General features: G+C 41.1%; 1 protein-coding gene across 4 annotated transcripts in view; it reads left to right on the plus strand.

Moving 5' to 3' along the window:
- The window catches only part of RHOBTB1 (Rho related BTB domain containing 1), a 67,698-nt gene that overhangs the window by 35,194 nt on the left and 6,570 nt on the right, over nucleotides 1–25,934 (plus strand). For all 4 annotated transcript variants that reach the window (XM_061181606.1, XM_061181589.1, XM_061181583.1 and 1 more), the window contains 4 exons: nucleotides 13,705–13,890; nucleotides 16,495–17,471; nucleotides 19,172–19,290; nucleotides 25,370–25,520. In XM_061181606.1, coding sequence (XP_061037589.1) covers nucleotides 13,705–13,890; nucleotides 16,495–17,471; nucleotides 19,172–19,290; nucleotides 25,370–25,520 — 1,433 coding nt within the window. The remainder of the gene's footprint in view (nucleotides 1–13,704; nucleotides 13,891–16,494; nucleotides 17,472–19,171; nucleotides 19,291–25,369; nucleotides 25,521–25,934) is intronic.

Below are 25,934 nucleotides of genomic sequence, written 5' to 3' on the forward strand. Positions count from 1 at the left end.
TTCTTTGGCATAGGCACGTTCTAGTTTGCAGAATGGGCCAGGGTGGTGTCAGTCTGCTGACTTGAATTTGCAATTTTCCTCATGTGGTATAACTACAACCAGAATGTCAAAGCTCTTGTTATAATTTAAAGGTAATTATTCAACCCATTTTTTTAGCCAACTAGATTAATAGCTCCAATTCATCAAAGCCCTACAGTGTGTCAATCAAAATATTAGGTGCTTTGCCAACACTAGTTTAGTTAATCCTTCCAGGAACCCTAGGAGGCAGAGATTATCTCCATGCCGCAGTTGAGTAGAGAGTTGAGTTCTTTTACTACCATAACCTGCCCAATAGTGAGTTTCAAAAATAGATTCAAACCCAGCTCTGCCTGACTCCTGGCTCCCACTCTTTCCATTGTGACAAGCTACCTTGACCTCATATTAAACAGAATGCAACTGAAACCACCACCCCACATTGATGAGCTGGGTATCCATTTGCTCTTCCATAGTTGTGTGGTGGCTTAGAATGAGAAGAGATCTCAAAGAGTCATCTGGTCAACCCCTTTTCTCCAGAAAGGGAGATCATCCACCCAAGAAAAAGTAGTGATAGGAGTCCTTCTGTTCGACGATGGACATGAAAGGTAGCAGAGTAGCATTAGCATCCTAACACTTACCTAACACATTTGAAATACTTCAAACCCTCTTTTGTCTGGAGCGAATGACTCCAACTTTTAGTAGCCTTTCTTCTTCCTACCACCTACTTTCTTTTTTTTTTTTTTTTTTGATAGCAAAATAGCAGAAAAAATGAAAGTTTTAAAAGACACACTTAATAGTAATTCAACTAATATATAACTACCAATAAAAGTAGCAACTGAAAATCATCACCAAATCAAGATGCTCTAAAGATGAAGCATTCTTCCCCAATGCTTCAGTTTTATGTACATGTACAGAACAGGGGTTTTACAAAGTTATCAAGGATTGTGTGGCAGCCATACCCCTTACAGAAACACTGGTTAAAGATATCAAAATTTCTACCACCTACTTTCTATCCATTTTCGCATGAACTTTTGAAGCTCTTTCCTGGATCTTTTAAAATGTCAAGAACAAAACTGTACATAGTAGCCATGACTGAGATCAGCTGCTCTTTTTTGGCAAGAAAAAAAAATAGCTTCTTTTTAAAGGGATATCACTCAAGAGTTTTCCCCTAGAACTATTAAAAGAAGGAAGTGTATACACTTAGGTACCTGGCTCTGAAAATGTAGGCAAGTAGGATGGGCTCTGCCTTCAACAGAATACCTGGGCCCCTCTGCCGCCATCCTACAGTCACACCACACATAAATAATTACCCATTTTATTGTTCACTTTCCTTGAAAACCTTCACCATTGCTGTGTCTCGGGGTCACATAACCTTCAAACACATAAAGCCTATGGGGCTGGAGGTGGTGATAACAGCAGCTACAATTTAATCAGGGCTCCCCATGAGCCAGGCCTGTGCTCACGGCTCTACGTATCTTGTCGCCACGTCATTCTTGTGGTGACCCTGTAAACTAGGCTCATTTCACACTTGAGCAAGCATGCACAGAAAGGGGCCAAGGTCAGATGGCTAGGAGAGAGTGGTACTGAACTTTTCCTGGTAGTTCTGTCTGGCTCCAAACCCTGCTTCTTCCCTTCCCCCCAGGCTTTTGTGGCTGATGATGATGATTGATGGCCAACTTACTTTACATTTATTCTCAGTCCAGTCTAATTCTTACACTATTCTGTGTGGACATGGAAGACCAGCGTTCACCATCTATCACCCGCTCTAACTAATATTCCGTTGTTCCTCTTAAGTTCTTTAATACGTAGCAAATGACTTAATTCTCTATATGCATCCATGAGTGACTAAACATGAGTCCTTTCATTTCCAGTAAAAATGTTACAACCAAGAGAACATCCATGAGTGAGTAAACATGAGTCCTTTCATTTCCAGTAAAAATGTTACAACCAAGCGAACTTTCTGAGAGTGAGTGGGATGCTTGGGTACTCTGTATGGCATGTTTTCTCCCCCCAATTTTACGTAAGCATGCAGAATCACTGTATTTACCCTTACACCAAAGAGTTTCTAGGCATATTTTCAGTACAGTTGGAACTCTTATTATATAGATTACTCTTACACACTGATTTTTCTCAAGTGTTTTTACGTCCAATGAGAAGTACACTACATGTTTTAAATGATAACATCAATCAGAGCCATGGTTTCTGTGTATCTGTTTAGATAAGACAGCTCTAGTTTCACGTTGAAGGCACATGTAATCAGATACAGCATGAATACATCTCATCTTGAATGCTTGGTTGAGGCCCTTTAAAAAATTCAGGACTGTGGGTGACCAGTGTTTATGTCTTTGTCTGGGATTGGCTGAACTTGTGGTTAATGGCATGGGAAAAAAGCAAGAAACAACTAATGTGCCTCGATAAAGTATTTTGAAGTAGTTCTCATCCATGGCACTTTCTAAACACTTGGCCAGAACTAACATTCTGATGATGATTTCGGGACGGCAAACAGCCTGTCAGACAGAGAAACATATCAGGTGGAAGTGGACCAGGGCCAGGATGAGGGTGAGGCAAGTAAGGCACTCACCTTGGGTGTAAAATGTAAATAATAATAATTTTTAAAAGATAGGATCACTGTTAACTGATCTTTTCTTTCTGTCTCAGGCTCAGCATGGCAAATGTTACTGGCCCCGACCTTATTTAAAATTTTGGTATTTTGCTCATCATGGATTTTTTTTTTTTTTACCTTAATTTTGATTTTTGAAAAACTAGTGTTCATCTGGATTACTGAGGTTTTGGGGACCTCTTTAAATTTTGCACCTGAGGCCAGTGCTTCACTCTTCACCCAAGTCCTGGCCCTGAAGGTGGACTTTATCAATGGATAACAAAGCAGCAAAGGGAGGAAAGTTCCCAATGCGGGTACTTTATGGAAAAGTCATCCAAACCACACTTCTAAATGTGTGGTCCAGAGGGATCTAGGAAGATTACTGCAGCTTGTTTCCTAAAGATATTTAGTCCTGCTGTGGCATAAAGGACTAAGACTTGCCCAAGTTATAGAAGACAGTAGAAAGACATTAGAAGAGCAGCTGGTTGGACCAAGGGGCAGGAATAGTTGTTCCCTAAGAGGTTTGATTAAAACTGCTAGTTCTCATACTTGATTATGCCGAAGCTGCTGGTTATCTGATGTCAGAGATCTGGGGAGAGGTGAATCAGCATGTCTTAGCCAGTACCTGGATGATCCGAAAGCAGCTAGTCCTCAGGCCACGCTTTGGTAAACACTGTCACGGAAACATCACAATACTCTTTACTGAACCTCAGCCAAACGGGAAGAATCTCATGAAGACTGGAGAGAGCTTTTGAGTGAGGGAAACCAGGGAAAAAAGAGCACATACTGTGTGTGAATCCCTTGCTGTAAAATTCTAGAAAATGCAGTGTAATCTATACTGACAGAAAGGAAAACACTCGCTGCCTGGGAAAGAGGATGGAGGGAAGGAGGAATTACCAAGGGACACAAGGACACTTTCAGGATGATGGAAATATTTGTTTTATTGATTGGGATGACAGTATGGAGAGTGTATACCTATGTCAAAGCTAATCACATTGACCACTTTAAGTATACAAAGTTTAGTGTATTTCAATTGTAGCTCAATAATTTTTTAAATAAAATATTTTTATGGGCAATCTAAGTAGTCTATGATATGTGAGGAAATTTTCGTGGCTGACAATATATGTTTTGATTATTTATAGAACTTAAACTTAGTTCTCATTGAGAATATCAATAGAAATCATTTGTATGAACTTAGGGGCGAAAAAAATAAGACGAGATCCTTAATAGCTGAACATGGGAAATGAGATGGTTCTGGCATCTCAAAGCTAATGATGGGACACTATCAAATTGTCCCCAAATCATGCTGGATCCCTTTTCCCAGAGACAGCGCCCTCAGCTGTGTGGATCATAATTCACCCAAGTGGCCTGTGTCTTTGGCTGTGGTTCTGTTTGTATCTTTTTCTGAGAAGATACATCTGAGCAGGTACCCGGTGATAACTGAATAAAGGACACCACATCCCTGAAAGTTTTCCATTTCTCCATCAAATAGTAACAATTTTGTCTTTCGTAGTCGGTTCTTTCTGGAACTAGAGAATGGTGCGAGGCCAAGAGAAAAAGGAGAGAGGCATAGTAAGCCACACCACCCCAAACCTCCCCTTTTTTTGCCAAATTTTTGAATTTATAAATTGGGGCGGGGGGGTGGGGAAATGCCTTGTTTGAATGAGTATTCTTAAACAGAATTACATGTATTAGCACTAATGTTATTCCAGCTATAGTTTGTTTCTCCTCTGGGTATCATTTCCAAGATCTTTACAAGAATCATTTAAAAAAATAATTATTACTTATGGTAATCCATTTACCCATAGATGAGGGCATTAAGTAAAACAGTTGAAAGTGGATTATTACTGCTTTGTGCTAATCCAAAACAAAAATATGTTAGACTAAATGCATACAAGTAATTAAAAATTTTTAATGTACTGGAAATTTATGGATTCTGTACTAAAGTACTCAAGCATAGGATTGCAGTGATGCCAAATCATCTGACACAGAGAAAATATGTCTGTGCCGTGCTCTGTGTCACCCTCAGCCTACTGTCCTCCACTGTCCTTCCTGCTCTGAACTGGTACGTCTTGTATTGTAACCAGAAGACACAATATCAGAAGAGCTGGGATTCCTGTGCCCAACCCAGCCCTGTTCCCGGGATGAAATTGTCCTTGGGAAGCAGTGGTGCCCAATGAGACAGGAACAGGGCTTGGTTGATGACTGGGGTCAGTCATGTTCCGGGACCTGGAAGGATGCTGGCTGCTGCCCAAACACTGGTCACATGACTGGGAAAGACGGTCCATTATGGTTGAGCCCAGAAAAGCATTTGTGGACCCAAAAGATGCCGCAGACATATGAATAATGAGGCCACTGAGATGGGTAAGGAGAATAAGGAACATATATACTGTTCAATACATTAACATCGTGTGTTCTGCCTTCTTTTTACCTTTTTGCTGTTCCTACTTAATAACTGCAAGCGTGACAAGTTGGGTCAAAAACAGCTAAGTTTGTTGACTTTTCATCCTTGGACAAAGAGAAAACATCAGTTTGTGATGTTTCTATACTGGAATCATCTGATGAAGAAATATGTATTTCAGCCCGTACAGTTTTCCCTTATAAATTAGGTGGTAAGCAGAAAGAGACGGCTGGGTAATTCTGCAGTGTCCTCAGAGGATAATTCTATTACCATCTTTCAGCAATTCCGTATCAATGAGCTAGTCAGCCAAAAGGGAAAGATCTCTTGATGAGAATGTCCTGCCATTCTTATTAGCTGCAATATACAAGATATGTCTTTGGTGACTTTTGAACCCATAATCGTATTTGTCTGACAATAATTGGTACCATATGGTTTACAGACCACTTTCACAGATATTTTTCTTAGTGAATCTTAACAATAATCGTATCAATAACTTTTAATTTTGACCATTTATTAGATTTCCAAAATTATTCCACTACTTTGTTCTCTCCCCAGAACTCCTCTGCCTCCCAGCCTAGAAAATATAGTTAGAAAGACAAAGTACTGAATTACCAAAAGATAAAACAAATAAGCAAAAATCTCTTTTAAACTTATCACCTTGGTTATCTTTCTATTTTAGTGCTTTTTGGGTGGGGCGGGAGAGTTGGCATGTTTTTTAAAAAACAAGATGGTCTGTGAAATAGAGGGTGTTATCTTAAGCCTTAATTCTGTGAAACTAAGGCAGAATTAATCCTGAAAGTAACCTGCCCATTTCTTTATATTTCCTTTGCTTCTGGTTACAATCTAATTCCTAGAAGAGATCATTAATCCATTTTTATTCTGGCATTATGAAAGTATCCAATTAGATGGGTAAATAGATTTTTAAGATAAATTCAAATAATTTAAAGATATATATTTAGTGGATAATCTCTGCTATATACCAGAGATATTATATAGCTATCTTTCAGCCATAATTGTCTGAAGAAATGTAATAGCTCACATATCATTTTTTCATTAAAACTTTAAGCATATCCCCTAACTGACTTATTTTAGGCCTAAATTTATTTCTTTTCGATTTTGAGTCTGCAGACGTATTTGCATCTACATCCTGCAGTATCTATAAGGCCATTTTATTTGATAAACAGTCATTGAGGGCCTCTTTTGTTACAAACACTGTGTTGTGCACAGTGGGAGAGAAACTAGTAGGAACAGAACAAAATCCCTAAAAATGAAACTCAGGAGTAGTGGGGAAAGACAGCAACATAAAGAGTTACAATTCAGTGTTAAAATGCTGAGCTAAAGATGTCAGTGCCAGGAACAGGGAAGAAAGAATTGCTCTGAGCAAAAATTCCAGCATCATTCTTGACTCTTTTTGGTCATATCGGACACCTGCTCCATCAGCAAACCCCGGTGGCTCTAGCTTCCACATGTATAAAGAATGCAGCCACTTCTCACCACCTGCACCACTCCCAGGCCGAAGTCACCACCATCTCCCTCTGGATTATTATTTTTTAACTGGCCTCTCCTTCTGTCTTATCCCTCCTGACAACCCACGCCCCACCACCATTTAGTCAGTTCTCATGATGGCAGTGGGGTGATCCTGTTAACACATAAATTAAATCATTCTGCTCAAAAACCCCTAATCGTCTACCAGTTGACTCCGAGTAAGAGCCAGACACCCATTAGGCCCTCCGTACCTCAGCCCAGCATTGCCTCTCTGAGCTCAGCTCCTGCTGTTTTCCCCCTCGCCCTCAGGAAAACACCCCAGGAATGCTCCTGCCTCAGGACCTTTGCACTAGCCATTCCCTCTTCCACAGTGTTCTCCCCGCCAATATCAACGTGTCAGCTCCTTCACTTCCTTCGGGTCTCTCCTGAAATGTCACATTCTCAGTACGGCCCTCCACGGCCACCTCATTTCAACAGCAGCTTCTGCTCCCCAACATTTCTGTCCCCCTTCCCCACTATATTTCCTCCTTAGCGCTTGCCACCACCTTGCATACTAAATAGTTTACCTATTTTTCTTGCTTATTGTCTCTGTTCTCCAGTTGAATATAAGCATGACAAGGGTAAGCACAATGAGGAGGGTGATTTGTGTCTTTAACTTGTTAAAGACACAAATGTCTGGAAGAGCGCCTGGCACATAGTAGGTTATCAGTTAATATTCCTGGGAGAAATGATTGAATGATTGCTTATTGATACCGGATAAGTGACTTGGCAAGTCCTTGGACCTTTATTGATTCACAGAGGATTGGGGAGAGGCCTGGGTAAAAGTGGTGGGATGACCTTGCTGGTTCACACCGTTTCGTTTCAGAAGAGTCAGGGAGGTTAATCCCGGAGCCCTCCCAGCTGGCCGTCTAGCTGACATGTAGGCATTTTTACATGTGCAGCTAGTCTTGCTCTTAGGAGAAAACGGTGCAGGAAGGCAGTTCCTCAGTCATGTAGCTTCAGGGCAAGCCGAAGAGAAATGAGGATGAGGTGGAGTTTAGGCAGAGAATTTATTACCACAATTTCACTTTCTCCTGTTAAGGAAGCCTTCTCTGTATCAGTGTTTCCTGCTTTCATTGATCAGGAGTTAAATGAGATTGCTTAAGCTATTTCTTTTAATTAATTACTTGTGCTTCACCCAATTTCACATGCACTCCACTTTTTCCGATGATTGTGTGAGGTGTAAGAATACAGACAGTCTCTGACTTATAATAGTCCTATTTACAATTTTTCTACTTTACGATGGTGCAAAAGTGATACACATTCAGTAGCAAACATACTTTGAATTTTGATCTTTCCCCAGGCTAGCGATATGTGGTACTATACGCTCTCATGCTGCTGCGCATTGGCAGGGAGCCACACTCCCAGTCAGCCACGCAGTCACCAGGGTAAACAACTGATACATTTACAACCACTCTGTACCCAGACAACCATTCTGCACATTCAGTACAGTATTCAATAAGTTACATGAGATATGTAATACTTTATTATAAAATAGGCTTTTTGTTAGATGTTGCCCAGCTGTATGCTAATGTAAGTGTTCTGAGCACATTTAGGGTAGGCGAGACTAAGCTATGATGTTTGGTAAGTTAAGTATATTAAATGAATTTTTGATTTATGATATTTTCAATTTAGATGGGTTTATCAGGACATAACCCCATTATAAGTCAGAGAAGATTTGTACACTAAAGGGAGCATAGATAGAAAAATGGGATATCAAGTTAAAAAAATAGCTGGTTTCCATCAGATGATAACCCACAACCTTCTATATGGTCAGGCCATTGCCTTCTGTGATATTTGCACTATGATGGCAGAACCAACCATTTTTAAGACTTGCGTATTATCTATTTTAGGATTTGGTGGCATTGGTGGGATGTTGAGATGGCTTCCCTGTACTTGAGAGTGTGCATCGCTTGGTCCCATTTTTGGAGGGTGGAGGAAGACTGGTTTAAAATGTTGCTTCCTACTAAACATGCAGTTATGGGCTTGGAAGAAATAGTTACGCATGCTAATCACTCCCAAATCTGGATATATTTCAGGGTGTTTTCACAGTTTTCCCCACATAACATCTGTACTTAAGAAGCCTCACTGCTATTGGTAAAGTATTGACTTGATTTCTCTGCTCACATCCAGGGCACTGCATGGTACGGCCCTGCTCTCCCTAGATCCCCTGCAAGGCACTCCCCTACAGGCGTCTCCATCTTCCATGAGTATGAGCTTACACAGCCATTCATCTCGAGGTGGTTATGTTCACCATCACTGACAACTCCCTCCGCATCTCATACACACCGGGCTGCTCCCCTACTAAAATTTTCCAAAGCCACATGTTACACATTCCTTTTCTCTGCCATGCTCCCAGCTGTTTTGTGCTGTTTTGATCTGTCTGTTTGCACAGCACTGTCAGATTATATGCATGAAAGGTGTATTGCTGACATGAATGGTTTTGAAAACGTTTCTGTAGAGGCTACCTCGGTTATCAGTGGGGAGAAGGAGGTCAGGGACTCCTATTTGAATCTTTGCCAGAAGAGGACTTGTGTACATTGACAAAGAAACCCATTGAAATGTGATCATGATCTCTACCAATATATAAAGGATATGGTAGTCTCTACTAAAGAAACAATAATAGGCAGTAGTGACATAGAAAGGCTTAAAAGTATATGTTAAAAAGGAGATACTTCCAAGGAAGACTCAGGTAAATAGAATTGGTAGCTTACTCTTGGTTACCAAGTATTCATCAGCAAGAGACCCAACCAAAATTGGCACACTGGAGAAGGGCCCTTGGATGTCCTGCTCACAGCTATCTGGAGGACTGGATGGGATCCACTATCCTTCATATCGCCCACATTGGCCTGGTCTTACTTAGATAAAGGATAACTTAGCAATTATTTTTTTCACCTAAGCAGATAAGAAAACCCAAGGCCCATGGCTCCTTAGCTGGACAATGATGGCAAAGTAGAAAAGGGAAGACAAACTAAAAAAGATGGAAAGCATTTTTGTGATAGGAAAGAACATAGAAAATTTATTCCTAACAGCAAATTTTTGATATTGATTATCTACCCTTTTCAATCACTTCTTCAAAGGATAAACTTAGCTTCTGTTTGCTTCCCTGATCTTTTCCCACCAAGTTTGCTAATTTGACTGTAGATATTATAAAGACAGGCCATGAAAACGTGTGGCATTTAATGTTTAAAGTCTAGCTTGAAAAAGAAAAAAAAAAAGGATATATACACATATTATTACCTTAAAAGGAAAATCCGCCATGTATTTAATTTCAATCTATTTTTTAAAGACTTCACATAAAAAAATTTCACTCTACACCCATAGCTGTATATAATAAAGAGTGTAATGAATAAAGTACACTTTTTAAAAAGTCTATCCTGGGCCAAGATATGTGGGTATGATGCACTATTTTCAGATTTTGTTTTCTTTAATCCTCCAACAAAGATTGGTCCCAACTTTGCATGCACGCCTTATGTTATCCAAATATCTCTGCCAATCTTTCACATGCTATCTTTGGCCAGTGTTCTCCTTGAAAGATAGCTGAAAAAAATATGCTTTTCTGTTTGTTTAATATCTGAAGAAGAACTGCTACAACTGAGGTTGGCTTTATCAGCTCAAGCATTTTGGGGATGACCAGGTCTCTCTCTGGTCCCACCCTCCTCCATGAAACTAGAGATCGGCAATTGTTTCAACACATAGATTTACTTTGCATTGTTTTTCACTTGTCTAATCAAAACATTATTTCATGGGCATTTTTTGATGTGTCAGTACCCTAGTGAAACTTTTATATTGGTATTTTCCCCTTAGAAACAATAAATCACATTTTTCTCCAAAAAATAAACATTCATAGGCAAGCAACATTCTAAAATCCTTTGTAATCCTGGCTTTCTTTAATAAAGCCACTTAGCCGAGTCCAAAAAAAAAAAAAATCCAAACCTTTCCTACCCTTCTCAATATTCAAGTTCTGGAGTTTAGAGTTTTGTCTCCTATGTGCTTTGCCTCTGCATTCTCGAATTCTCCTGCTTTCTACTCCAAATAGCTGTAGGACTCCATTTAAATCCCATCAGATTCTTTTTACAGCTGAAATAGGAGCCCTGAGGTCATTTCTAGGCCAACCCTGCTGCCTAATCTGTGAGAATGTCCTCATCACACCTCCCCCTCCCAATTATTTTTAAACTCAACTCTTCAAAGTAAAAAAGTGTAACAGAGCCCATAGAAGCAGAAATGCTAGAACTTGCCTTTTTCTTTTTATCTTTCACAGGAATGGCATTTTTAAACACCAGCTTGTGTCAGACATTGAGCAGTCTCCCCCCAGGAATGAATGTTTTGATTAAAAGTTATTTAGTATCTCTAGCTCCTTGGAATTCTGCCTAAAGCTGGAGATATTCTTAGCTGCAGGTCTTGTGCCTTCTTTGACCAGATAGAAAAATGGCTCAAAATCTAGAGGGAATAAATGGCATTCTCAAAATAGCTACTTGATTATATAGGTGTTTATATCATAGAGGATCCTGATGTGTTGAGAATTAGGAATTAGAAAAGAATGCTGGGATGAGAAGGAATATGTCAAAGCAGCGTCTTTCTATAGCTCTATCCCTACAGCCATTGATTCTCAGGCTTTTGCTTAAAATCAGGTTTAGAACACTACACTCGTATGGCAGGCCTCTGTACATAATGTTTCTTAACTTGAATTTGTATTTAAATCAACAAGGGTTAAAGACATTTAAGCAGGTTGGTAGATAAAATATGATCTAATTTTTAAACTACTCTTAATGTAAAATCATGGGGACAGATTCTCATAGCATCTAAACGTGCATTTCAAAAAAGGAAAAAGAATCACTTTATTCCAAGGATGCAAATAGAATTTTGACTCAAGTTATTTTCGCTTCAGAGGTAGTGTTGCTCTCAGTACAGCCTCTTCTCTTTTTAACTATCATCCTTTTGAGGCAAAATATTTACAGAGCATTGAATTATTTTTCTAGCTTTCCAACAGCATTTCATGCACTGAGATATTGATGTGACATAGTTAGAAGTTGGGCCCTCGGGACCTGTATTGTGCAATGGCATTGTGCTGCTATCATCAGGAGATGCCATTTTTTCCAGCCCCCAAGGTCCTGTCTGTACTTGTTTACAGGTCATCTGGATAGAAACTAGTATAGGTTCAGTGGCATGAGTGTTATCACGGTAACCTTGGCAACAGAGCTAGCTCTGATTTCAAAACCTCACATGCTGTATCATAAAATTAGATAACAGAATTGACTGACATTTTGCTACATGTCTGTCATATAAATTAAACTCTGAGAATGATTTTCTTTATAGCCATGTGCCTTAATATGGAAATAGAAGGCACCAATTAGAAAAAATTTTATACATGTATCAATATGTACTGTTCCACATTTAGGTGGTGGATACATTTTCTCAATTCTTTCCCTATGATTTTGAACCTGAGATACTGCCATATTATTCTCACTGTGCAGAATTCTTGGCAGCTTTATTTTATGATCAGGCTGAAGCTTACAGCAGAGCTGCATCAGACATCCTATATAAATAGGATTATGAATAATAGAAAACTCAGCTCCTAAAAAATGTAAAATTCAAAGCGTTCTTGACTTTACTGGATACCATTATTTATGCTGATTAGAAGTAAGACCGTGCACAGAATATTCTGCTAACTAAATCAGAATCCCAAAGACAAGACATGCTTCCCTTTCATTTATATAGTTATGCATATTTTTACACACATTATATTTTCCAGTACCCAAGAATCTTTTATAAGATCTTTATTTCAAGGGCATTTTAAACATGCAGATTAATACACTCATCTGCTTTGAGTCCTAGGGTCCTCTTTTATAATTTGTAAATATTTTAATGTCAGGATTTTCCCCTCTATTTGTTGTGGTCTGGTGCAGTTTTTCTTGGATATAAATTTAAAGACTCAACTTGTGAATTACATTTAATGTAAGCACCCTGCAGTTTGCTGCACTGCAAATGATTATTTTTAGAAATTTTATGGTTGCCTGGATATATTTGTTTGTCTTCATTGATATGTAGGGAGAAAAGCTCATTAATGATTTTAAAAGATGGTGTTTTGATGCATCGATTTGATTCTTCTCATTATAGAAACAATAAAGGCAATAAATTAACATCTAATAAAATTGTAAGTTTATTTCTGAATGTAGCTGCAAAACAGTCTTGAATCCTTGGTTATAACTTTTTCTATTCTTTATATTCTTCTGCCTCCATGTTTTCAAAGTCATCATTCTGCATATTTGAACCTAGAAAGATGGTTTATAATTCTTATTAAAGATACCTTTTAGCAGTTATCTGTCAAACACCGTCATTGACAACTGTTTTGTAAAACAGTTCTTTGGCTCCTAGAATGATAAGTTATTATGTAAAACATGGAAGATCCTTATGTCACAATTGACTATGAAACAATTTTCCTTTTTCCCATATATCTGCTCTGTGTCATATATCACATTTGAGAAATCTGCTTCCAACATTTTCTCATCCATCTTGTTAGCCGTCTGACTAACTCTGGCTCGTTTTATATTAAGTACTACCTTCTTGCCTTATACCTAGCAAAAAGTCGAAATTCCTGCAAATTCAGGACTTTTTCTTTTCAGAAAAAGATAAGTGGTTGTGCTCTCTCCATGTGTGCTTAAGGGAGAAGAAGGGCAGAAATCCTTCTGCGTATTTGCCGACCCTGTACAGCAAATACCTGTTACATTTTTTTGTAATGTTTAAACTGTTTGCTTTATCTCATTGAGTCATCATCACCTTTGTGTTTACAGTGGTAAATGGTATTATTTTCTTTTATCTTGAAACTATTTCTTGTGATGAACAGAAATAGTTCAGCATGTGGTGGTTCCAGACCTGAGTCTAGTTCGGGTAACCATCTGTACTGTAAAATAACATCATTGGAAACCTTTCAATGCATAGGCCTGCAGTGCAACATGGAAATGCACTCAGGCTGTGTGGTGCTGGAATGTGGAGGCTTACTGGGCTGTTTGCATGACACCAAGATGTATTTTAATATCTGGTTTGTTTTTTTTTTAACTGTGACATGATATGGCATTAGATGGATGGGGGAGGGGAGGAACCATAATGATAAAAGAGAAAATGAAAGTTAAAAGGCAATACAGCTTCTTTTGTGATTTCCTTTTAGGTCCGATGTTGTGGTCCTCTGTTTTTCGATCGCTAATCCCAATTCCCTAAATCATGTGAAAACCATGTGGTATCAAGAAATCAAGCACTTTTGCCCTCGCACACCTGTTGTTCTAGTTGGCTGCCAGCTAGATCTCCGCTATGCTGATCTTGAGGCTGTTAATAGAGCCAGACGCCCTTTAGCAAGGTAAGCCGAGGGACTCAAGTGTTTCACTGTGCCGGCCAAATTAAAATTTAGAGGTAGCAGATGTCTCTGTGGCCTTGGGTTCTGTTCTTCAGTGGCTCTGGGGCCCCATCAATCAGCCATACGCTTTAGGTTTGCTTGTTAATCATGAGGAGGGGGTGTGTGCCCCTGACCCCTCTCATGCTCACCATCACCTCTTAGGCAGGAACCCATTTTTGTAAAGTGGTTGACCAGCGATTGAAGTGAATTCTCTAATTATGATATGGAGTGTATAAAAGTGCTTTGAACTTTGTAAAGTATTAAACAAAATGTTAGCTACTCATAATAATGTCTTTCTGGAAATTATATTATAGTAAAGTTAACTGACATTCAGAGCCATCAGCCATAATTCTTGCCCCCAGGAACATCAGGTTCATGCAAACACATATATCCAGGTGTTTTTAATCTTCTCATTTTCCTCCATCCAACCTCTGAGAGTATTTCATTCCCAAGTTGGCAGTGTCCAGTTTTTTAAAAATTATATAGACCTATGGTTGCAAAACTGCAACACTGCTTTTTAAATGGCTCTAGTGGTGATATGTTTAGAGTGTCACACGTTTAAAATACAACTTGAAGGAGAATTTGTTTCAGTCTGTATAAAATGTGGATACCAATCTTGGTGGCGGGGACGTGGAATAAGAGTTTTTCAAAAAGCTGTGCTCCTTCAACATTCTCTTTTAAAAAATAATTTTATATGTTTTATGCTTAACTCCATTTTTTGCTGGTGAGCATAGCTTTTCCCAAAATGTTGATATTAATACCTTCCTTCCAGGTAGGTACTTGCCTTAATAGGGTTGTTAGAAAATTTTATACAGATACAAGTTTTTATGCTCTTACAGCAAAAGCAAATGGTACTTTGTTGAGATAATTTCTGATGTTCTAGGTATATCTTGGATGAATGTTCTGAAAACAATTCATGTTCCTTCTATTCTTAAATGCATGGACTTGGAATTGAATATCATAAGCCACGTAGAGGGAAAGAGGACTCCTGGCAAATGAGAGATTAGCCCCTGGCCTCGGAACTTTCTGTTTCAAAGGTTAGGATAGTCGGGCCTCACACTATGGATGTGCGGAGGCCTGGAGGAGAGTTACAGAGCTCCAGGGGACCGTCCTTTCCATAGACAGTTCTGAGATCTCATGAAGGAGGTGGTATCTGAGCTAAGCCTTAAAGAGATTCATCAGTTAGTGATGAAGTTAACCCTTCTTCCTTTCTGCACTTCCCTTCTGCCTTTACAACAAGCTGCAGTTTTCCCTCTTTTCCATCTAGGTCCTCAAATCCAAATTCTACCCAGTATTCTTATTGCTCCTAAGGCCCGTGCCTGTCACACACATCACCCTTGGTCTTGTAAGCCAAATATTTATTTAGGAAGATCCCCTCCTAAGAGGGGATCCCCTCAGAATCAAGGATGTGTGTGTGAAGAGTATAACGACAGATCCCATCTTGCCTACATTCTGGAATCCATCTGTGTCTTGACCACGGTTATGCCGTAATTACAGCACTCTTCTGCCAGTACTACTTCCAAACATTTGGCTTCCTAGGGTTTGATTAGATTGTAAACGGGCCTTGTGTGCCAGTCTAAAGGGTGTAGACTTTATTCCATGGGCTCTGTGGAACCAGAGGAAATTTTTTTAAAGAACTGCGCCTAAGTCGTACTTTTATTGTGTAAGGAATTTTCGTGCAGCAGTGAGGACCGAGAGCGAAAATGTGGAGAAGCTGAAGATAGATGAGTTAAGAGGCTTATGTACTAGTCCAGGCAAAAGATGATGAGGGCCTGACTGAAGAGTGTGGAAGTAAAGGGAAGCGGTGAGATGTGAAAGAAGGCTCACAAACCTAATAGAGGAGACTTAATGAGCTGTTGGACATGGACCATTTAGTCTAGAACCAGGGAGTTCTAGACTCTCAGTGCTTAGGAAAGGTCTCTCAGCAACTTGCAAATGTGACCTTAGGCAAACCCTTTAAACTGTCTGCCTCAGTTTCTAGAGAATGTAGAACAAATATAACACCCATAGAGTTACTGCGAGGCTCAAGTGAGAAAATGAATATGGATTGATTTTTAAGGTATAAAGCAAAATGTAAGCATAAGGGGATAATGATGAAAATGATGCTGATGATGGTGGCAATGATGATAATAGCTAACATTTATCAAGCACTTACTGTGGAACAGGTACTATGCTGGGCAAATATCTCATTTAAACCTTCCAATCGTCCTTTAAGATGCAAGTACTCACTATTATTCTTCCTATTTTACAGATGGGAAAACCAAGGCTTAAAGAGGTTAAGTAACTTGCCCAGGATCACATAGCTAGCAAATGGCTGATACTTGAGTTATTGTTGTTACTACCAGAAGCCTTCCCCCCACCTCCCCCCCCCCACCCCCCCCCACCCCCGCAGTCATAAGTCCTTTATATTTGCAAGTCTTAAGGTTGGTAGATTTTTTTCAAGAGTCTGGTTAAAAGCCTGAATAGGATTTTAAATGTATAATCCATTTAGGTGCTTAGATAGGCCCTGGTTACTATTTTCTTTCCTGAAATAAGATTGATTCTAATTTTTAAAATATTCTATTTCAGGCCCATAAAGAGAGGGGATATTTTGCCCCCAGAAAAAGGCCGAGAGGTTGCAAAGGAACTGGGCATACCCTACTACGAAACAAGCGTATTTGACCAGTTTGGAATCAAGGATGTGTTTGACAATGCAATCCGAGCCGCCCTCATTTCCCGCCGGCACCTGCAGTTCTGGAAATCCCACCTAAAGAAAGTCCAGAAACCTTTACTTCAGGCACCATTCCTACCTCCAAAAGCCCCTCCACCGGTCATCAAAGTTCCAGAATGTCCCTCCACAGGGACGAACGAAGCTGCCTGTTTACTGGACAGTCCTCTGTGTGCCGACGTCCTGTTCATCCTCCAGGACCAGGAGCGGATCTTTGCACACCGAATTTACCTCGCTACCTCCTCTTCCAAATTTTATGATCTCTTTTTAATGGAATGTGAAGAAACCCCCCACTGGAGCGAAGGAGCTTGTGAGCAAGAGAAGCAGAGCAGGGGTTTCCAGGGGCCCCTGAGTCTCGACCCCGACGAGGAAAGGGAGGAGGGCACCCCAAGGACACCTCAGGCCGATCAGTGGGCGTCCTCAAGCCAGAACCTGTCCCAACAGGAGACCCCGGGGCTGGAAGCCGAGGGCTCAGCGGCGGAGACACAGACCCTGTCGGGCTGGAGTAAGGGCTTCGTTGGCATGCACAAGGAAACGCAGGTCAACCCCGTTTCAAAGCGGATGGGCCCCATGACTGTGGTCAGGATGGACCCCTCTGTCCAGCCAGGCCCCTTCCGGACCCTGCTCCAGTTTCTCTATACAGGGCAACTGGATGAAAAGGAAAAGGATCTGGTGGGCCTGGCTCAGATTGCAGAGGTCCTAGAGATGTTTGATTTGCGGATGATGGTGGAAAACATCATGAACAAGGAAGCCTTCATGAACCAGGAGATTACGAAAGCGTTTCACGTCCGGAAAGCCAATCGGATAAAAGAGTGTCTCAGCAAGGGGACCTTCTCAGGTGAGTGGGTCCAATGGCAAAGTCATCGATACCTCTGGTTGCCTTTTATCAAACGTTAGCCAAACACCAGGAGGGGAAGGGTAACCGTCGCTAGCATACATGAGTACTCTTCCTCCACGTACCTGAGTTACATGTATTTTACTTATTTCATTCTCACAGACTTGAGGGTTAAATGTGATGAGCTCCGTTTTGCAGATGGGGAAACTGAGGGACAGAGAGGTGAGGTAACTGGCCCATGGTTATACAGGTAGTAAATGATCGAGCCAGGATTTGAATGCAAGCTGCCCCCTAAAACCCCATGCTGTCACAGTGCTTCTCAAGGGTAGGTCGAGCTACCCCTGAGCCTCAGCCAGTCATTTTGATGCTCACAATTGCCCTTCAGGATTCCTTCCCTGATCAAGTCTGTTTTGACCCTTCAGCACATACCCATGACAAAAATCAGTGACCTTTGTTCCCGAGGCCACTGAAATCCTTGAGGCCATTTCGGTGACCCTCTGCATTCCCATCTGGAAAGCCTCATCTGTCTCTAATCCCTCTCCTTTCACTTCTCACCCTCCTTTACCCTGCTCATCTGTATCCTTCTTGCCCCTTCGTTGTCTTTGATAACTGTGCTGAGGGCTGCCCACAGCGCCCTTATGTAATTGCTTAAGCACCCTGATGGCCTGTATCCAAGACGGATGACTGGCCCATGCTTGTCCTGTCTTACAGGCTTGTGCTATTTTTGTTCTGTAATTGTCCTTTCTGTGTATGTTTCATTGTAAAAATTTGACTTCCTGACTTCTATTTATAGGGATACGTCTATTTTTCTCTTTATCTTTCATAATGCCTGTCATAGTAATACACATGTAATAGGTGGTAGCTGAATCTGTTCATTAATTTTGAAGCTTTGAGTAATATTTACTCCAAACATTGACCATCATGGTACAGAAGCAGTCTTGAAAGTTAATGAAATGTTACAAACCCACAGTAAAGTAAACAATAGACCTTAAAGTGAAAGTGACAAAATCTCCCTTTCCTTACTACAGAGGTATATTAACCAAATACAGTGTGGGAGCTTTAATTGGATTCTGTTTAAAAAAAAAAAAAAACCTATAAAATACAATTGGGGGTAATTAGAAAAATTTGAATATGAACTAGATAATGGATGATATTAGGGAATTATTCCTAATTTTCTTAAGAATAATAATGGTATGGTTATCTAGGAGAATGTTCTTATTTTTAGAAAATTCTTTATTAATAAAGTAGGAGTGAAGTATCATGCTGTTAAAAAAATGTCTACATAAATATAAAATATATATATAAATATATGTAGAGCTAAGGCAAACATGACAAAATATTAAGCACGTGAAAAGCAAGTTGTCGTTGTACTATTCTTTCCACTGTTCTCTATGTTTGAAATGTTTCATAATAAGGATGAAAAAATATTCCTCTCCTTTACGTTACTTTATGGTTCAGAGAATTTGTGTTGTGACCCTGTGTGTAATTTTAACTGCTTACCCCTTAATCCTCAGAGGACGCGGTGAGAATTGGGTGTGCCCAAGGCGGGGGGTCGGGGGGTGCCGGGGAGGATGGGGAGGGGGACACAGCATCAGTGACTGAAGGTATGGAGGAGAGAAGACGAGAGATGTAGGCTGAGGCGCGTGGGTGGAAGTCTCTCGGGGAGGTTGGCTCACGCTTGCGCTTTCTCCATCCTTGGGCAGATGTGACATTTAAGTTGGACGATGGAGCCATCAGTGCCCACAAACCGCTGCTGATCTGCAGCTGCAAGTGGATGGCTGCCATGTTCGGGGGGTCGTTCGTCGAAAGCGCCAACAGTGAGGTAGGTGCCTTCCAAAAAGCCCAAGCGGCATCTTCATGAATGTGCGTGTGTATTTACATTAGAAAGTGTTTAACTGGCCAGAGGACTTCGATTCTTTAACTGCTAACTTGGAATAGGTTTGTTTGTTTGTTTTTGTAATTTTTCTTTTTTTTTTGGCCACACTGCCGGGCACGCAGAACTTCCCTGACCAGAGATCAAACGTGGTCCCCTGCGGTGGAAGAGTGGAGTCCTAACCACTGGACCGCCAGGGAAATCCGGAATAGTTTTTTAGGCAGTGCTTCAGTGTCAGGTCACCGTCTTCTTAATTCTGCAGTTATGAGGAGCTGTTGTCTGTCGTTCACTTGCTCTGTGTGAGCCCCTATGTGCTCCTGTATCCTTCCATCCTCACGGCTCTCCTTGTTCCTGAAAACATGCTCAGCTATATTTTTTAACAAATGTCACCATGCAAGGTACTCTCAAAATCACATCCAAGCGGAGCAGGCTGTCTTCCAGAAGGTGGAGACGGAAAAGTGTCTTTAGTCACTTAGGTCCTGGGCTCAGCTCTGCTAGTAACAGACAGGGGAATCTTAAAAAGCCACCTCCTTGTGCCTCGGTCTCCTTATCCGCAAGACGGGGGATGCACTAGGTCACGCTCGAGGTGCCTAGAGCTGCATCTCTCCCTGAGGCTCTGCCCTGATCTGTCTCAACTCTAGGGTTTGTCAGCTCTAGGGAAACAGTAATGGAGCAAAGGGTGACTCCTCTGAAAGGCCTCTGGGAGTGCTTGTTACATGTAGTAGAAGCCACTGGGTAACCTGTCAAACGCTGGCCCTGTCTCCAAAAGAGGGATGTTCTTACAGCAGAGGAAGCAGTATCTGGAAGACCCTGTATCTCCACCTTTTTACAAACTGTTGGAAAAGACAGAAAAATTCCCTTCAGGCATTTCTAACTTTAGTCTAGAGGTAGGCATTTTTTTTTTGTCGAGTTTTGCAGGTGTTTCTTAACTATCATTTTTAAGAAAAAAAAAACATGGGGACACAAGCTTATTGTCCTAAGAGGCTTGTTATGCTTATCTCAGCATCTCTCCAAACTTTTAACAGAAATACAGAAAACAATAGCTAACTTTTCCAAGGGGGGCCCTCACACCAGAAATCCGAGCACTCCCTTTGTGACCCAGACGCCTGCATTTGCATCCCCAAGTAGGGAAACAGAATCCTAGAATCACAAGCCAGGATAGCCAGCTGTCACTAGGCCACCCTCCTGCTTCCAGAAAAAACTACAGCTGCTCCTAAACCGACCCCCAGCCAAAGACTGTCTGCTGTTGGGGGAAAAGATGTTAGAATTATCCTGATGACCTCTTCTGGTGTCTGCCAGCCTTTGTCAACCAGGCGGTCCTTACCTGTAGCTAAATGAAGTCTTTCCTGGGCCATCAAAGGTGTTTGGGAGCATCGTTACTGAGACGACAACAGCTGGTAGAGGCCGCCCAGCGAAGAAAGGGCTGTGAGGCTCAGATCCCCAACTCCCCTACGTAAAAAGCTGAGTGGCCTTGGGCAAGTGACCACCTTGCTGAGCTCCAGCCTCCCCATCTGGAAAACGCGATTGTAACCCGTAACCCGTAATGTGGTTGTGAGGTGTGAGAGTTGGTACTTGCAAAGCACCTCTTAAGCGCTAAATGCAAAATGACCTCAGTCCTATTTGGATGCCGGTAGCATTGATGATATTCCTTCCCTCTCACTTCCAAGAAAATTGGGGGAAGCCACCAATTCATAAAACCTCATCCAACTGGCACGTCGCCGACTTCAGTAATCTCCTGAGATAAAGAGTCCATAGGCTCGCCTCCCTTCCTTCTCCAGCTCGCTGAAGTGTGTGCCGAGGGTGCCGCAGACAGCCTGCTTTCACCCAGCAGAGAGAAGTTGATCGAGGTCAGGAGCCCATTGTCCCACAAAGGGACACTGTCGGAGCTGACCTCACAAATGCTAATCCCCTTTATCCCTTCCCAGAATGGACTGTAATTGTCTCCAGATTAAAATGTGCGGGAGAGGTGACCAAAACAAAAACTTGGCAGCCGATGTGAACCACACGTGTATGTGGCGTCACAGCCTCTCGCAGGGACGGCACCTGTTTAGCTTCACCCTGCCCCCCACCCCCTAAGGACTACGTCACTCACCATTGAGAACTGCAGCTGAGCCTGATAGGGATGTAGAGATTCAACCCAGCTCAAGAGACAAAGGCCATGGAACCAAGCAACCGAAGGTCTGTGCCAGGGCACCTCGTATACGAAGAATGGCATGAGCTGTGGGTATGTCCAGCCTTTCCTGCCCTTTCTCGTGATTTCCAGGGTAGACTGTAATTTACGTAGTTATGAACTCTAGTCTCAGCTTGACCTTGGGCAAGAGGCTGACCCTCTTTAGACCTGTGTCCTCATCTCTAAAATGGGGACCCCAAGAGAACCTTTTTCAAAGGGCAGGTAAGGCATGAGGATACGCGTGTAAAGCATCAGATTTGGTGCCTAGAACATGCAAAGGCTCAGGGAGTGTCAGTGACTATTATCCTGGAGGATTCTTGTCAAATTGTTGCCATGAGGAGCTCAAGATCTTTGCCCCCCAAAAGCCTTCAGGTAACGAGCCCCCAGTTCCCTTCCTAAACTAGCAAAGTGTAGTAGAGATGGTTATGGGGGTAAGAAGAGGCATTTGGTTAAAGGCTCAATAAATGCTTAATGGTTAATGTAGGCGTGTGTTCACAAGGGCCTTTTCTTTCTAGGCCACCTTTTAACTCTTTGTCTTCTGAAAATCTGACATCCTCCACAAAATCCAGCCTCTTTTTTTTTTTGCATTAATAGAATTCACATGCATATCCAGAAAGGAATAAAATATGCCCACTGATGTTCCTTTAACTTTTTTTGTCATTTAATATTTAAGAAGACACTGTATTTTACTTCTGTTTTTCTCCTTACTTTTAATGTAGCAGTAAGCATAATTTTCTCCCCAGAGGTACTCAGCAAGTGGTTCATTAAAAATGCATGCCCGGCTTGTAGGAAGCAATGCTCTGGATCTAGAATACTTTCTCATTCTCTATGAGACCATCTCTAATTATAAGCCTGATAGTCTGAGCTGATTTTCGCAATTAAAATTTTAAACCAACTAAACTGGAATATGGGTCGTTGTTTAGGGTAGCATTATATTCTTATATTTTTTAAAGCTACATTCAGCAGGTAGGGCACAACATTTTCAATTCCATTTCTTTTATTTGTATTATTTTTTAAAGTTCTATAAAACCGGTCGCTCTGTTGCTATTCAGTTCATTATAAATGTTGAAATCACAGAAACAGCCTTTTAAAGAGAATCAGCAGTGAGGGGAAAAAAATGCGTGTTCTGAAAGTGTTTTAGTTTTTTCTCATTTGCTGGTTACTTCTGAGGGTCCCTAACATTATTTGCCAAAAAGAGCCATTGCTTTAAAAAAAAAATGTTAGTTATATTAAGCAAGAAGGAAACAGTAGGTCATGGATGATTACAAATGTCAGAATGCTCCGAAGACAGTGGAAGTGTTGGGCCAGGGCTGCTTGCTGGAATCCACTGTCATCTCCGGCTGCCAGAAACAATTTCTTTTCATTTAGGATGTCCATTTTGCCACTACGTAGAACACACTCTTAGCAAAAATTGCTGAAGTCATCTGGGTATCTTCAAAATCCATAATCTCAGTGAAGAAAAGCTTTAGATGTCATCTATTCCAAACCTCTCCCATGTCACGAATGAGGAGACTAAGGTTCAGAGAGGGTGAATGATTTGTCAAAGGTCACACAGCATTTTAGCAACACATCTCTGGGCCTGCCCCAGCCTCCTGCCCTGTCCTCCAAGCCACTATTTTCAGAAACAGCAGACATCCCCATCCCTGAGAGAACAGGTGCTCATAGGAAGCTCTGGGACTTTTTTATATTTATCATCACTAACACTTTAGAGCACTTAGCACTTTGTAAAATGTATATAGTTTTACTATCACAATGGCCCAAATTTTAAAGTTTCACAAGTTAATTAACCTTCAGTTATCTAAAAAGTGTACTAATCCAAGCACCATTCTAGAGAAGTGAAATTTTGCCATATGTCATTTGCCATATTTGCCATAAATAAATTCATGTCTGTATAAGATAAACGCATGTGTACATAAACATATATACACACAAATATAACCAGTGTTAGATTCACTGGAATAGCAATTACAATACAACAGCTTCTTTATTTTAAAATGATATCAGTAATGGTTTCTACTTGCCAGGTTTTATTTATTGTAGAGGTTGTGCTAGAAACTTGAAATGATCACACTTGTCAAGTCATTGATGGTAGTAACCCATGCAGCTTATTAATAGAATCATAATTGTTTTCGCTCTGAGAGGGGAGGGGGTAATTTTCTTAATATTTCTAGGAATTTTTCTGGGCCCTCCCTTTGATACACTTAGGGAAACTCTAACTGTCTGAAAGGATATTCCCTCTCTGAAGTGGCTGGTGTCTGTGCAGGAAAATTATATAGATGGTTGCTATAATTTAAACAGTTCTGCAGCCACACCACTAGAAGACTGCAATGGCCACGAGGCCCTTGTAGATTGTGGAGGCATTTTATGTGTGTGTGTGTGTATATATATATCCACACACACATACACACAAATATATGGAGAGAGATTAGATATATAGTATAGATGTAATCATATATAATATACAGATATAATCATATATAATTCATAAATGTAATCATATACAGATATATATTTTCCTATGCTGTATAGAGAGGTTTATTAAGTACCAGAATTAAGAAGTCTATAACTGTTCATCCTTTTGAACTTAGAAATCTAATTCTAAAAAACTGTTAGTGAAATAAGGTACTGTAATGTACCTTTCTTCCTTACCATGAAGGGTTTCCAGTCCTGCCCAGCAGTTCTGAACATAGACTTTAGAATCATATTTCCTGGGTTCAGATATCAGCCCCAACCTCCTAGCTCTGTGACCCTGGACACCGGACTTAACCTCCCTGAACCTCCGTTCCTTTATCTGTAAGATGGCAAAAATAATAGTCTCTTCCTCCTAGGGAGGATATAAGGATCAAAATAGATAGTGCATGTGGAAAGCTTATTAGCACAGTACTTTGTGCGTAGGAGGCCTTCTCTTAGGTTAACTCTTATCATCATTCCAAACAGCAAGCACTAGTGGCACCAGTCTGTGTTATGCCAGGGTACATCTCGTGGAGTTCGAAACCTAAAGTGAAGAATACCTGCTATAACGTGTATATCCCTGTTGATCCAGGTCCAGCCATTCAGAACTCTACTTCCCAGGCAGTCCCTGGCTCCCCAGCAAACTCTAGCATGTAGGAATATGGGCAACAAGTACGGGTACTCAGGAGGGAGATTAGGGGGATCCTCCAGGGAACAATTCCCCACACCCAGCCACTTCCCTAGATGCCCCAAGCACAGGTTTCTCTGGATTCTCTGCATCTGCTGACACCTGATACTGTTCCAGTAGTTCTATATCTATGCCATAGGAAAAGTAAAGTGTGTATGTCATGCTAACATACACTTTTTAATTTATTTTTATTGACGTATAGTTGATTCCATGCTAGCATGTAGTGAAAGAAGGCTGGAATCAAGCCAGTCACTGTGGCAACTAGGGTGGCTGCTCGTCCTCTGTTTTGACATCTTAGAGGGCTGAGCTCTGTCATGTGTCAGCAACAGTGCAGTCTGCAGCTCCCCCCCCCTGCCACACCTGTCATGTTGCTAGGAGATTTCTTTCCCCACAATAGAGTATTATAAGGTACTTGGCAAGGAGGGCCTATAATGTCATCATACATTTACAGCCCATTTGTCTGATTTATAAGCCCAAACAGCCATTTAAAAATTCCAAATCAGGCTTTGTCAGGCAGCCCCACTCTTTTGTCATCTACAAATCAAACGGTTATGTCTAAAGCCATAAATAGTAAATGACTTCTCTGCACAGCCTCAAAGCAAGGTGTCCCAGACTCACTAACAATGAATCACACAGTGGGGATATTTACAAGCAGTAGAGCCTGCAAATGTGCCCACTGCTTTCTTCAGCAGAACTTACCTTTTCAAATAACATTTCAGGTATATCTCCCGAACATAAACAAGATGTCAATGCAGGCGGTACTGGATTATCTTTATACCAAGCAGTTGTCACCTAACTTGGACCTGGACCCACTGGAACTAATTGCCTTGGCAAACAGATTTTGCCTGCCACACTTGGTTGCACTTGCAGGTAAGGCTGATGACTCAGGGCCATGTGGTGTCTGACTGTCATATTTATCAAAATCGCATTTAAGCAAAAATAAGATTTCCAGGGAATAAAAATTAATTTTTTATCACCCAATATAGGACTGTCTGGTACAGGGTGATATGAACTGATCAAATGTATCAGACAGCCCAATTCAATTCAGCAACTATTTTTTAAGCACCTACTTTGTAGTAGGTCCTGCTGATGCACATTTAAAGCTGAGTAATGCATGGCCCCTGCCCCCAAGGCCCATGCTCTATGCCCCCTGCCTCATTTGTGGGTGGACCACAGAATTGGAAATGAAGCTGTTGTGTTCATTTATCCCCATAATGTGTGTTCAGACACAGTGTCTAAGAAAGAGGCAGGGGACTTCCCCGGTGGCACAGTGGTTAAGAATCC

Source organism: Eubalaena glacialis, chromosome 1 (assembly GCF_028564815.1).
Source record: "Eubalaena glacialis isolate mEubGla1 chromosome 1, mEubGla1.1.hap2.+ XY, whole genome shotgun sequence".
Classification (NCBI taxonomy): domain Eukaryota; kingdom Metazoa; phylum Chordata; class Mammalia; order Artiodactyla; family Balaenidae; genus Eubalaena; species Eubalaena glacialis.